The sequence below is a fragment of the Lipotes vexillifer genome, unplaced genomic scaffold (genome assembly GCF_000442215.2).
Source record: "Lipotes vexillifer unplaced genomic scaffold, Lipotes_vexillifer_v1.1 scaffold1303, whole genome shotgun sequence".
In the NCBI taxonomy this organism is placed as follows: domain Eukaryota; kingdom Metazoa; phylum Chordata; class Mammalia; order Artiodactyla; family Lipotidae; genus Lipotes; species Lipotes vexillifer.
Window position 1 is genome coordinate 954,785 of NW_006785848.1, and position 14,528 is coordinate 969,312.

The 14,528-nt window shown below is 40.0% G+C and overlaps 1 protein-coding gene across 1 annotated transcript in view; it reads left to right on the forward strand.

Annotated features, from left to right (window-relative positions):
- Positions 1-3,793: 3,793 nt before the first annotated feature.
- GCSAM (germinal center associated signaling and motility) overlaps positions 3,794-14,528 on the forward strand; it is a 14,208-nt gene continuing 3,473 nt past the window's right edge. The window contains exons 1-5 of the mRNA XM_007458162.1: positions 3,794-3,822; positions 3,910-3,916; positions 6,638-6,699; positions 8,947-8,991; positions 10,318-10,364. Of these exons, the coding sequence (XP_007458224.1) occupies positions 3,794-3,822; positions 3,910-3,916; positions 6,638-6,699; positions 8,947-8,991; positions 10,318-10,364 (190 nt within the window). The remainder of the gene's footprint in view (positions 3,823-3,909; positions 3,917-6,637; positions 6,700-8,946; positions 8,992-10,317; positions 10,365-14,528) is intronic.

Below are 14,528 nucleotides of genomic sequence, written 5' to 3' on the forward strand. Positions count from 1 at the left end.
TGGAGATTTTTTTTAAAAAGCAAAAGGCTCAAGAACTCTTTCTTTTTACCCACCCCCTCCTTAACTGCCTAAAAGAATTTAGACAAAGAGCCTGGTCCAGGAAGAGCACTACCACCAGAGATACCTACAAAGAATTCGAGCTACGCATGGTATGGGGAGCTCAGCAGAGCCTGGAGCCCAAAGTCCTGTCTGTGTCCCCTTGCCTCTGCAGGGCCCAGCAAACATTTGTTATCCAACATTTACATCTCCATCTCCATGTGAATTGCCTTCCTCCCCTTTGAAGTCTCAAGTCCCCTACCCCCTTCTTCTGCTCTCAGAAGGCATATTAGCCTCAACTGCCTAATTTGTCCTTGGGCCTCATATCCTTATGGAGCCCCTGAAAGTATATAATTAAATTTGTTTTTTTTCCTGTTAATCTGTCTCCTGTGGATTTAATTCTTAGACGAGCCAGAAGAACCTAGAAGGGTAGAGGAAGTTTAGTTTAATTTTTCTCCCCACAACAGAATAGAAAGCTTTAGATAACCTGGAAAAAATTCCTTAAAATTTATTGTAATTATTCAACTTGGGAAAGGAAGTGGTTTTGACACAGGAGAATGGGAGAAACAGATTAGGGCAGCCCCAGATTTCTTAGATCTGTATGCAGTAGATATCCCTAATTTTTATATATGTTTTGATAAGAATGTTCTTTCTTCACTGTCCAACTAACTTACTGAGGAGAGGGTTTCCTGAATTTCAGATATTCCCAAGATAAGAAAATTTGCTATCTTAATATCTTTCCTAGGATAAATTACCCAAGGGATTAATGAAAAATTGAATGGAGGTTCTGTTGGAGAAATATAATTAAAAACGCACAATCTCCTGCTGCCCCAGAAAATCTCTCCACAAAAGTAGAAGGAAGAGAAAGTTTTATTATCGAATAAGCATTAAACCAGAATGTAATGAGAATCACAGGCAATCCTCTAAGGAGATTACAGAAACAAGAAATCTTGCCCTTTTCTGTAGCCAAACAGATACAATCCATTGTATACGCTTTTTCAAGATAAACAATGTCTAGTCCTCAAATAAGAGGACTTGACTGCATTATTTGTCACACATTATTCACCCTAAATGCATTTGGTAATATGTTTGCTGATTGTCCTTGAAAGAGAAATTTTCCTCTTATCCTTTTGCCTGTAGGTAGGTTTGAAATTTGGAGCCAGGGGTCAGCTAAAGTTTGGTTCCTATTCTCCCAGGAAAACTGGGACATAAGGGCCTTATCTTCCTTGTGATTGCACTTCAAAAAGATGGGTCCCAGGTCCCGGGGGGAAATGTTCCTGGATTGTTTATTCAATTTTTAAAAGATTTACATGTTATTTGAAAGATGGAGAGAAAGAACTTACAAGTTTCCTAAAATAAATGCTCTAAATAAAGGGAGGGGAAAAAGTCTCTGCCCTTATTTTCAACAGAGAGAATTAGGTTCTTATCTTTCATTTGTATTTTCCCTTGCAGGACTAAAATGTTATCAATCATAATATATTTTACTTCATGCACTGAGCCCTCCTAGACTGGCATAACCCTCCTTTCCCTCTCACAAGCCCTACTCACTCCAGAATACTTTGTCCTCCTAGGCAAGTGTTGCCCACCTCTCAGCCCATTTGTCATAAAGTGCTCCTGGAAACCCCCCACATAGACAGCCTGATGTATGGAGAGCAGCAACGGGGGCACGAGTGATGTGTGATGGGTCTGGCGTTGCACAACTAGTACCCCAGCTTCCCTAACATGGTTTCTTCTAAGCTGCTTCCCCACGCTGCCCTGCCTCTTGCAGGTATGACCTCTCCATTACTCTAGGACAAGCAGTGAGGTCTTTTGCACTTCGTTTCATTTCATTTCAAGGAGCTCCATGAGGGCAGGCCTGTATCTGTTTCGTTCACCACTAAACACACAGTGCCCAGCATACAGTAGGTGCTCAGCATATACTTGTTGAAGGAATGAAGGAACAAATGAGTGGCCAAACTTGAACCAACCATCAACTATAAGAATAATTTAAAAAATCTGTAATTCCTGTCCCCAAGTTAATTTCTTTCATTTTTAACCTTTCTTTCTATTGAGATAATTTACATATGGTAGAATGCATGCTTTTTGGTATACAGCTCTATGAATTATGAGAAATGCATACAGTCATGTATGTCACCACCACCACAAGATACAGAACAATAACAAAAAAATTCCCTCCTGACCCTTGAAGATCAAACCTTCCCCTACCCCTTCTCTGGCCACGACTGATGTGTTTTCTGTCCCTACAGTTTTGCCTCATCCTGAATGTCACAAAAGGTAGATATTAAATCTGGATTCTTCCACTCAGCGTAATGCATTTGAGAATCATCTATGTTGTTGTATATATTAGTAGTCCATTCCTTTTTATTACTGGGTAGAATCCCATTGTGTGGATGTGATATAGTTTGTTTAGCCATTCACTACTTGAGATTATCTGCGTTATTTCCAGGGTTTTTTTTCTGTTTTGTTTTGGGGCTTTTTTGGCAATGATGAGTAAAGCAGCTATAAACATACACACGCAGGTTCTTAGAGATCTTAATTTTTTATTTCTCTTGGGTAAGTGCCTAAGAGTGGGGTTGCTAGGTTGTGTGGTAAGGCTATGTTTAACTTTATAAGAAACTGCCATACTCTCTTCCAAAGAGGCTAAACCATATTGCATTCCCATCAGCAGTGTATGAGACTTCTAGATGCTCTGCTTCCCTTGTCAGCACTTGGTATTATCAGTTTTTGTTTTTATTTTTTTTATTTTTATTTATTTATTTTTTAAGAAGATGTTGGCGGTAGGAGTTTATTAATTAATTTATTTAGTTTTGCTGTGTTGGGTCTTCGTTTCTGTGCAAGGGCTTTCTCCAGTTGTGGCAAGCAGGGGCCACTCTTCATAGCGGTGCACGGGCCTCTCAATGTCGCGGCCTCTCTTGTTGCGGAACACAGGCTCCAGACGCGCAGGCTCAGTAGTTGTGGCTCACGGGCCCAGCCGCTCCACGGCATGTGGGATCCTCCCAGAGCAGGGCTCGAACCCGTATCCCCTTGCATTAGCAGGCAGATTCTCAACCACTGCGCCACCAGGGAAGCCCATCAGTTTTTGTTTTTGTTTTCAATGTTATCCATTCTAATAGATGTGCAAAAGTATTGCATTGTAGTTTTGATTTATATTATTACACCCCTAATGACTATGGTGTTGAGCATCTTTTCATGACTTTGTTTGCCATCTGCATATTTTCTTTGATGAAATGTCTGTTCAAATATTTTGCCTATTTTGTTATTTGATGTTTGTTCTATTCTTAGTAAGTTTTGAGAGTTCTTTACACACTTTGGATAAAAATCTTTTTACCAGATGTATGTTTTGCTAATATTTTCTACTGGTCTATGGCTTGATTTTTCAGTTTTTTGTTTTAAAACAAAGTTCTCCCCGTCTGATGTTTCTAGGACTACAAAGTGCTTTAATAAGTTCAGGCATCTGATGTGAAAAACCCTTATGGCCTGTTTACAATTACAGATGGGGCTTCCCCATTTGTTCAAGACTCCCATTGACTAACAACTTCTGGTTAAGGGCAGTAACCCAGTTGGTTCAGCCTCTGACATTTTAGGAAGCTGTGCATGTGTGCACTTCCGAATCTCCTCCCCCACGGGCTCCCCCTCTCCTCTGCGAAGGGATACTGTCCTCTCAGCTCTCTCTGCCCTGGTGGCCGAGCAACGCAGCCCTGTCTCTAAGTCAGGACACAGGGCAAGAAGAGCGGAAGGCGCCAAGAGGACTGAGAGGATGGGGAACTCTCTGCTGAGGGAAAACAGGTGAGCCCAGACTCCCTAATGGGGAGCAGAGGAGATGGGTCTGGGCAGTGTAGCCAGAAAGAGAAAAAGAGATCTACTCTTGGGGAGAAAGCAAGTGGGTAAGGGACTGACAAGAATGGAGTTCCTACTATGTGCCAGAGAATACATTCAATTCCTTATAGGTTGGCCTTCTCCCCAGAATCACAGTGAGCAGCTGGTGGAGGACAGCTGAAAGGCAAGACTTTATCAAGGAAGTTCTGTGCAATAGACTACCCCCTAAGAAATGGAACAACTTTCCGAGGGCCCGGAGGGTATGCTCTTCTGAGGTTAAAGACACCACCACCCTTTTAATCACTATTAAAGTTCGAAATAAACAGCAAGCTTCCTGATAGCATAAGACCTTACCTGGTGCACATTCCCTGCAACAGGTAAGCAGAGGTCATTGAAATTGGTAGAGAACTTGGCTTAACTTTTCTGGGCCTCAGTTTCCTCATGATAAGTGGAAATAATAACACAATACCTATGCTGGAGGGTTCTAGTGTGTGTGATGTTAGCATAGTACCTCATACAGAGTAGAGTTCAATAATTAGAAGATATTCTTTCTTTAGACCATCATCGTCATTAATGTCAAAGCAGCCATTGTAAAAGTTAGTACCACCCAAAACAAGGGAATCCCTATGGTACAAAGTGAGGTGGTTTGGAGAAGATGAGCTAGCTGAGGAGTTGGGGGGTGATGATCTTTACAGGATTGTGTTTGGTGTCCCAGAGCTCAGTTCATGCCACTGAGAGCTAGAACATAGAATCCAAAAAGCCACCTGCCTAAAGGAGCTTGGTGAACCCGAGGAATGTCTCCCGGCCTGAGGGTCAGTGTTGTCTGGGACTTCTCTGCAGATCCTCACAGCCCTCAGTCTGAAACTCTAGCATTCTTCTATCAGATTATAAGTCACTATTTTTATGTCTAGATGTGAGGTCCTCAAAAGTAGAGACTGTTTCTTATTCATCTTTGAATTTCTGTTTCCTAACATTGTTTCTGGCATATAGTAGGCACTCAACAAACACCGAATGAATGACTGGAAACCTAAATAAATACTGTCTTGAAAAGAAAAATAAAACAAAATACAGGTATGATGTGACTGAGAAAGTTATGATTGATTTTTCATTTTGTATTTTAGAACTTTGGTGAGGCAGTGAAGGATTGTGACATTAATACATGTTAGTTGTAAAAGAAATTGGAGAATAAATAAAGTATAAACAAGAAACTAAACTGGGAAGTCACAGTTATAACTACTTATAACATTAGAAGCATTATCTTTATTTTACTGTCTATATTTATCAGAGATGTGTATTTTTTCATCTGTGAAGAGCTAATATGCCTTTTGCCCACTTCTGTTTTGGATTTCGGTCTACTTTGTTTTATTGATTGTAAAAGCTATTTTTACTTTGAAGAAATTAGCCCTTTCTCATTAGTATTACCAAAAATATTTTTGTCCAATCTGCATGTCTTGTGCCATACAGAATTTTAAAGTGTTTCTTATATATTTAAACGTAATTGAATTAAATCTAGAAAGCTTTTTGGTTTCTACCAATTTATGCTTAAAATTATTTCCCCATCCCAAAATAAGACAAATCCACTGTATAATTTTCATAGTTTTATTGCTTTACATTTAGCATCATACATTCATTATATCGTGTCAGATAGAAATACATACTTTTCTACATAATTACTCGGTTGGCCCAGCATCTTCATTTCTATGCTGACTTAAAATGTCTTCCTTAATATACTCCAAAGTCTTATATTTACTTGGATCTTATTTTCAACTTCACCTTTACCACCTGGTTATCATCATCCAGTCAGCACACTCCACCATGTCTCTCCAGATCAAATTTGTTACAAAAAGCAGGGAAATTCCCACCATCAGGCAGAATGGCACGGATTCCCTTCATGAGAGGAGCTCAGAGTTTCAGAGGATGAATCTGCCAGAAGCAAACTCAGCTTCTCCCACTTATTCCCACTTGTCCTTAGACAAGTTGCATAAATTTTTTCACCTCAATTTCTTCATGGGTAAGACATAGAACCATAATATCTACCTCATGAATTTATTTGGGGATTAAGTGAAATATAACATAGAAAATGTATATGTTATTTACATTTAGGTAGTATGTATAGTAAGTAATATATATATAATAGTAAGCAGCATTTATAGTGTGTGTGCATATATATATATATATATATATATATATATATAGTAAGCACATAGTAAATTGTGTTTAATTTTTAGTTTCTTTTTCTCTATACCCTAAACTCCCCACAAATAAAAAGATGGTTATACAGAAACCCAAACAATGAGCCAAATTATTTTCTTTATTTAATTCTTTCCTTCCCTTTTATCCCATGTTCTCTGTCTTGGTGCTTTCTGTGAAAATTGCAATTTACATGAGACAAGGCCAGTGCCCTTCTCGGTTCCTGTGTACAGTCCCTGAAACTGCATAGAGCGGATAAGCCTCTCTGTACACTGATATTCTTGCAGTTGTCATGAGGCTGTCTGGACATTTGGGAACAAATGATCGGGGCCTGGTGGTGTACGGCAGTTGTTGGAGAACGTTGCGAGGGCTGTTCTATGGCAATGGAGGGGAGGTCAAATCAAGGACAGACTGAGGTATATGCTTTAGAAGAGCGTATTAACAGATGGGAGGGCATCAAGAGGGAGCCGAGGCAATTCTGGGGTTACACACAAATAGCAGAAATGAATGAAGCTGGGAAAAGTATCAAGCAAGGTGGGAAGCCTGGAAAAGAAAGACTTAGCTCATTCTTGATATGTTGAGTTTTGGGTGGCAGCAGATCTCTCAAGAGACACCCTGGAATCCAAGAAATCAAAGCCCCAAGCAGAGAACATCCAGGCGAGAGCAAATCCAACAAAACTTCTCCCAGGCTTTGCCTGTGAGGAATGAAGTCTGTCAGGTGCTGGACTTCACATATGCCCCAACAGAGGACCCTGCTTAGATGCGGCAGCAGTTGTAATGATAGTAAACGTGAAGACAAGACAAAAGACAAAAACACTCTGAAACCTTAGACAGAAGATGTGCCATTTTGCTAGGAATCTAGTGTAACTCCTAGCAGCTGGAAAGAAGACCCTTTTTTCCTGTTGTCTCTTTGTCTGTCGATTTCATGTACCTTTCTGCTCTATCCTGGCCATTTCACTTTAAGCTCTGAGTTTCTAATTCTGAGGTAACCACATCCTCCACATGGCTACAATTGTTGAAAGGGCTGTGCAGAGAGACACTTGTGATTACCCTGTTTCTTGTAAACAAAGTCTTCCTCATCAATCCTTTCTGACCAGGCCTTTTGAGTGTCAGGGAATCGCTAAAATATGGAACGAGTGTCCCTGAATCCAAGAATCCCGAAGTGTGGCAAAGTCAGTTGTTCCGTGGCTTGAAGAGTTAGCTACACTTTCCCCATGGTTTCAGGAGAAGCTTTTGAAAGAGTATCAGTTAAAAAGCAGCTACACAGCCAAAGCCTACACAGACTTCTCCCCAACAGGGTGCTTTTCTTCGGTGCAAATTAAGGATCAAATATTTGGGGTGTCTCATTGGACCTAGGTTAAAGTATACAGTCCAAAGGATGAAACAGACTGGGAGGGCCATGGGCATTAGAAGAAGGCAGAGACTGGGCAGACTGGAGCCAGGGAAGCTTCATGTAAGTGACAGGAACCTGGAATTGCTGGCACGTAGCCTGAACCTACCCCAGACCAAAACTCCAAACTGAAATGCAAGAATATATTGCAGAAAAGTTGACTGGGGGAATTAGTCAGTTTGAAAATAGCTTTTGCGCATATTTAACTTTATGTGACCCTTACAACTCCATGAAGTAAGCGGTATAAGTATCCTCATTTTATATATAAAGAAACTGTGGCTCAGGGAGTCCAGAGATATTGATCCAGTAATGCAAAATTAATCAACTCCTTTCATCTCACTCCCATATCTCCTCAGCGAACCTGATTTCTTAGCATGAGTGTGATTTAGTGGTTTCCTTCCGGTGTTTCTTTAATGGCAGAAATAGGAGATATAAGCAAATGGGCTAAAGAACCCTGAACGAAGCCTGACGAGGAGGAAGAACTACAGCCATACCTCTCAGCCCCAAAGGCTCTAATGGTACACAGACCCTAGAAGCTGTCAGAAGACTCAGCACGCTGGTGCCCACAGCCAAGCTCAAGTGCAGCAGCCTCACCTCCGCTGCCCTTTCCAAGAGAACTCCCTGAAAAAGCTCACTGGGGGAGATATTTTTGTGTTTTCCAAACATTTTTACATAGTGTTACTGGTACATGCAGTACTTTATAAAGGCCTTTCCCAGTCAACCGTGTAGGTAGTTAACTATGCCTCAGTTCAGAAAGATGCCCAGACTTAGCCTCAATGTCTGACTGCAGAGAGACCCTGAGCCTTTCTGCCATTAAAGAGATAACAAGTCCTATTTATATAGCTACACCTTGAGGTCAATAAGGCAGATCTGATGATCTGAACCAGTCAGAGTTGCTCTGTTCTTAGCCACTCCTTCATTTATCAAATACTTATTGAAAATATATTTACTATGTGCCAGACACTGTGGCATATGCTGGTAATCTATACCATGATGAACAGACAAATATGGTCCCCAACCTTGTGAAACTCACCTTCTAGTGTAGGATATAGACAAGTGAGCAGAAAATTATAATAGAGTGTAAATAGGAGAAATTCAGAGTGCAGCGGGATCCTATGTAAATATTGCCTAATCGGTGCCTAGAAGAAATTTCTCAAATGTCCACACATTTACTTTGATTTCCTGGAGATAACTCTGTGTGCCCTTCATCACAAGAGGCCACATAAATGGCTGGAATTGGAGATAAGCAAGCCTTTTTTTCTTTGCTGGGAACACAGCAGAAAGTTCCTTCTCTGATTAAGAGTTGATAATGTCATATTTCCAAAGGTCCAGTTAATGTCCTGGGAGGACGAAGCCATTCTAGTATGAAAGATGTGTCCAAGTCACCTAGAATGAATATTCTATTGGGGGAGAAAAAAAAAGGGTTTTTACAGAAATGACAAAGGGAAGAGAGTCACCCTAACAAAGCTGCAGAAACTAAACTTGTGATTTGTGTCATCTCTTGGGTATTTTAGATGCTGGGACTGCCACATCGCTGATGGGTGTTTCTGCCTTCCATGGTGAGTGGAGAACTGTTTTCAGGGGTTATTTCCCTATAAGTGTAGTTTCAATGTGGTATTTGCTGTAAGTTACCTGTGAATTACCCACGGTCTGTGGCCACAGGGGAAGCTGGGCACTAGCCCAGGCACCATCATCTGAGAGTCAGTCAGGGAAGTGATGCTTCGAGTTTGGTGAGAAACAGGAACAATAGTATCATGGGTGATTACACACTCTTCAAACGGGAACGCCTCAGAAGCAAGGATGAAACTGGCTATCAATGTAGAGAAAGGCCCCTTAATCACACTGCAAATCCCAGCGTCTACCTGGGACAGAAGCATGCACTTCTGTCCCTTGCACAGAGAACATATAGCCAGGGTGACCATATAATTCATTGTCCAAACTGAGAAACTTTTGCGAGTGAAAAGGAGGCTAAAAATAGTTAAGTGTCACTAAATGATTGATAACAACGTTAACTAAACTGTCTGTGTAAACCAGGACATATGGTCATTCTCCTTAGAGCAGATGCTGTCCTTGTCTCCTGTGATGATAACTGGCTGCCATTAAATCTATACTGTGTTTTTCCAAGGGTCATCAGTACAGTGCAGTCACCTCTGTGCTCATACGGGAGGTGTTTGATTGCTTGCTTGCTTGCTTGTTTGTTTGGATATCATAGATTGGGATTGAGGTTGGGATTGGATATAACAATGGCTCCTTGATATAAAAGAAATTCAAATTTTGTGAGAAAAAAAACTCTCCAAAAAGTTATGTAGAGGGGACTTCCCTGGTGGCGCAGTGTTTAAGAATCCACCTGCCAATGCAGGGGACACGGGTTCAAGCCCTCGTCCTGGAAGACTCCACATGCCGCAGAGCAACTAAGCCCGTGCACCACAACTACTGAGCCTACGCTCTAGAGCCTGTGCTCCGCAACAAGAGAAGCCATCGCAGTGAGAAGCCCGTGCACTGCAACGAAGAGTAGGCTTGTGCTCGCCACAACTAGAGAAAGCCCGTGCACAGCAACAAAGACCCAAAGCAGCCAATAAAAAAAAAAAAAATTATATATAACATAACCATAGTTCTCCATCTATAAATCAATTCCATACCAGCCTCAGACAAAGGAGGAAGGAGAAAAAGGGAGAGAGAGAAATGCAAAGGAGTAGATTTCTATTCGGTCTTATCTTTAATTTTTTCTTTTTCCTATCCTCTTATTTCTCTGGCTGAAGGAGGTATTATAAGAGGCTTATAACTTTAACAAATGAGTTAAGCATAAGTTTTCATAGTTGAGTGTAACTCCCTTTGGGAGTTTCTGAATATTAAAACAACCGATTTCTTTTCCTTTTCTTTTATAGGAAAAAAATGCACATTTTTAAAGTGAGACAAGACTCCCCAAAGCAAAGTAAGTCATTGCTTTCACATCATTTTTACTTTTGTCAGACTTAGGTTTCCAAGCTGCCCCTTCCCTCTGCTCCCAAAGCTCCTTGGGCATATTTCTAGTATAACACTCACACATTTGCTGCAATTTGTTCAATTGCCTGTCTCTTTTTCTCCACTAAATTGGGAGCTCATTGAGGCAAGAACGGGCTTATCGAACTCCATAGCCTTCTGTTATTTCCCGAGGTCTGCAGGCTGAAGGAGTTAAATGGGAACAATAAAAGCAAAAGGTGGAGGTGTGAGGCACATGTAAGGAACTGCAGTGAGGCCAGTGTGGGCACAGAGAGCACAGAGGAGGGGCAGGGCCTTGGGGTCAAGTTTAGGTTAGGGTTTTTGTCTTGAGAGCTACAGGAGGCACTGAAAGGCTTTAAACAAGGGCCAAGTATGACCACATTTGCATTAAAGACATCACCCAGTTTGCTGTGCAGAGAACAGATTGTAGGAAGGAGTGACAAGAGCAGATGCTGGAAGACCACTTAGGAGGCTGACGCAATGGTCTCTGGTGACTGAACAGGGCTAAAGTTAAGGAAAGAAAAGCATTTGAAGGAGAGGGTGGTGAAGAGTGTCACGTGTAAGGGGGGAAGCAAAGGAAGTACAGGCCTGAGGACAGGCCACAACGTTCCTAAAGAAGAAAAACAAATGAGTTTTGCCTTTGCCTTTCTGGGTTTAAAGAGGAGAGCCTGGTTCATTCACTCTGACTCTGAGAAACGAGCCCTATTGGTGTGTAAAAGCCTTTTCACCCAGGGGAATTGTGGGTGCAGGAAACCCCAATCTCCATCACAGCAAAACAGAAATAGAAATAGACCTCTAATGGTAGAAATAAGACCTCTAATGCTGAAACTCACAGACCCTTTTAGTTTTTTTTAAATTTTATTGAAGTTATTGACGCATAACGTTACACTAGTTTCAGGTGCACAACATAGTGATTTGATATATATACACCATATATATCAAATATATATAATATACCATCACCATACAAAATTATTATAGTACTATTCACAATATTCCCTATACTGCACATTATGTTCTCATGACTTATTTATTTTATAACTGGATGTTTGTAGCTCTTAATCTCCGTCAACTATTAACTCACACCCCTGCCCCCTCCCCTCTGGTAACCACCAGTTTGTCCTCAGTATCTATGAGTCTGTTTCTATTTTGTTATGTTTGTTTGTTTGTTTTGCTTTTTAGATTCTACATATAAGTGAAATCATATGATATTTTTCTTTCTCTGTCTGACTTATTTCACTCAGCATAATACCCTCTAGATTCATCCATGTTGCTGCAAATGGCAAGATTTCATTCTCTTTATGGCTGAGTAATATTTCATTGTATATACATATACCACATCTTCTTTATCCATTCATCTACTGAGGGACACTTAGGTTGCTTCCCTGTCTTGGCTGTTGTAAATAATGCTGCAGTGAACATTGGGGTGCATATATCTTTTCAAATTCGTTCTTTTGTTTTCTTCAGATCAATACTCAGAAGTGGAATTGCTGGATCGTATGGTAGTTGTATATTTAATTTTTTGAGGAAACTCCATACTGTTTTCCATAGAGGTTGCAGCATTTTACAGTCCCACCAACAGTGCAAAAAATTCCCATTTCTCCACATCCTTGACAACAGTTGTTATTTGTTGTCTTTTTAATAATATCCAGGATAGTAGCATAGTATTTGTACCATAGTACTGTTATGGTAATAGCATACTATAGTAGTGTAATATAGTTTGAAATCACCAAGCATGATACCTCCAGCTTTGCTTTTCTTTTCTCAAGACTGCTCGGCTATTCTGCATCTTTTGAGGTTTCATACAAACTTTAGGATCATTTATTCAAGTTCTGTGAAAAACAGTATTAGTTTACCAATCCATGAGCACAGTGTATCTTTCCATTTTTTGTGCGTGGTCTTCAATTTCTTTCATCTATGTCTTATAGTTTTCAGAGTACAAGTCTTTTACCTCCTGGGTTAGATTTATTCTAGGTATTTTATTCTTCTTGATACAATTGTAAATAGGATTGTTTTCTTAATTTCTCTTTCTGATAGTTTGTTACGAATATATAGAAATGCAACAGATTTCTGTATGTTAATTTTGTATCCTGCAACTTTACTGAATTTATTAGTTCTAATAGTTTTATTTTGTTTTTGTTTTTGTTTTTTTTTTTGCGGTGCGAGGGCCTCTCACTGTTGTGGCCTCTCCCGTTGTGGAGCACCGGCTCCGGACGTGCAGGCTCAGCGGCCATGGCTCACGGGCCCAGCCGCTCCGCGGCATGTGGGATCTTCCCAGACCGGGGCACGAACCCATGTCCCCTGCATCGGCAGGCAGACTCTCAACCACTGCGCCACCAGGGAAGCCCTAGGGTTTTCTATATATAGTATTATATCATCTGCAAAGAGTGATAGTTTTACTTTTTCCCTTCTAATTTGCATGCCCTTTATCTCTTTTTCTTGTCTGGTTGCTGGGGCTAGACTTCCAATATTATGTTGAATAAAAGTGGTAAGTGTTGGGCATACTTGTCTTGCTTCTGATCTTAAAGGAAAAGATTTCAGCTTCTCATCATCAGGCATGATGTTGCTGTGAGCTTGATGTATATGGCCTTTATGCTGAGGTATATTCCCTCTATATTCAGTTTGCTGAGAGTTTTTATCATAAATAGATGTTAAATTTTGTCAAATGCTTTGTCTGCAACTATTGAGGTGACATATGATTTTTATCCTTTATTTTGTTAATGTGGTCTATCACATTGATTGATTTGTGGATATTGAATTATACTTGCATCCCTGGAATAAATTCCACTTGACCACAGTGTATGATCCTTTTGATGTATTGTTGAATTTGGTTTGTTAATATTTTGTTGAGGATTTTTGCATCTCAGTTCATCAGGGATATTGGCCTGTACCTTTTTTTTTTCTGTGGTGTCTGTCTGGTTTTGGTATCAGGGTAATGCAGGCCTTGTAAAACGAGCATGGAAGCATTCAATATTTCAGAAGAGTTTGAGAAGACTAGGTATTAACTCTTCTTTAAATATTTGGTAGAATTCACCTGTGAAGCCGTCGCACCTTAAACTTTTGTTTGTTGGGAGTTTTTTGATTACTGATTCTAGTAATTGGTCTGTTCATTTTTTCTATTTCTTTCTGAATCAGTCTTGGAAGATTGGATGTTTCTAGGAATTATCCATCTCCTCTAGATTGTCCAGTTTGTTGGCTTACTTGTAGTTGTCTCTTGTGATTGTGTGTGTGTGTGTCTATATATATATATATCAGTTAGTTTTAAGCTGATAGTTACTTAAGTTTGAATGCATCCTAAAAGCACTACATTTTTACTGCTCCCCACCTATGTTTATGTTATTGTCATCATATTTCACATTTTTATTCTGTGTATCCTTTAACTTCTTATCGTAGTTACAGTCCATTTTACTACTTTGGTCTTTTAACCTTCATACTAGCTTCTTAAGCGGCTGTTCCACTGGCTTTAATATATATTTGCCTTTACCAGTGAGATATTTTCTTTCGTATAGTGTCTAATTTTTAGTTATAATCTTTTCTTTTCTGCTTAAAGAAGACCCTTAAACATTTCCTGTAAGGCCAGCCTAGTGGTGATAAACTCCTTTAGTTTTTGCTTGTCTGGGAAATTTTACCTCTCCTTCAATTCTGAATAATAACCTTGCTGGGTAGAGTTTTCTTGGGTTGTTAAGGTTTTTCCTTTCAGCACTTTAAATATATCATGCCACTCCCCTCTGGCCTGCAAAGTTTCTGCTAAAAAATCAGCTGATAGTCTTATAAGAGCTCCCTTGATGTGACTTGTTTTTTTCTTGCTGCCTTTTCTCTCTTTATCTTTAACTTTTGCCATTTTAATTATGATACGTCTTGGTGTGGATCTCTTTGGGTTCATCTTGTTGCTTCCTGGACCTGGATATCTGTTTCCTTCCCCAGATTAGGGAAGTTTTCAGCCATTATTTCTTTAAATACATTTTCTGCCTCTTTCTCTCACTCTTCTTCCTATAATGTGAATGTTAGTTTGCTTGATGTTTTTCCCAGAGATTCCTTAAAACTATCCTCATTTAAAAAAATTCTTTTTCCCTGTTGCTGTTCTGATTGGGTGATTTCCACTCTTCTGTCTTCCGAT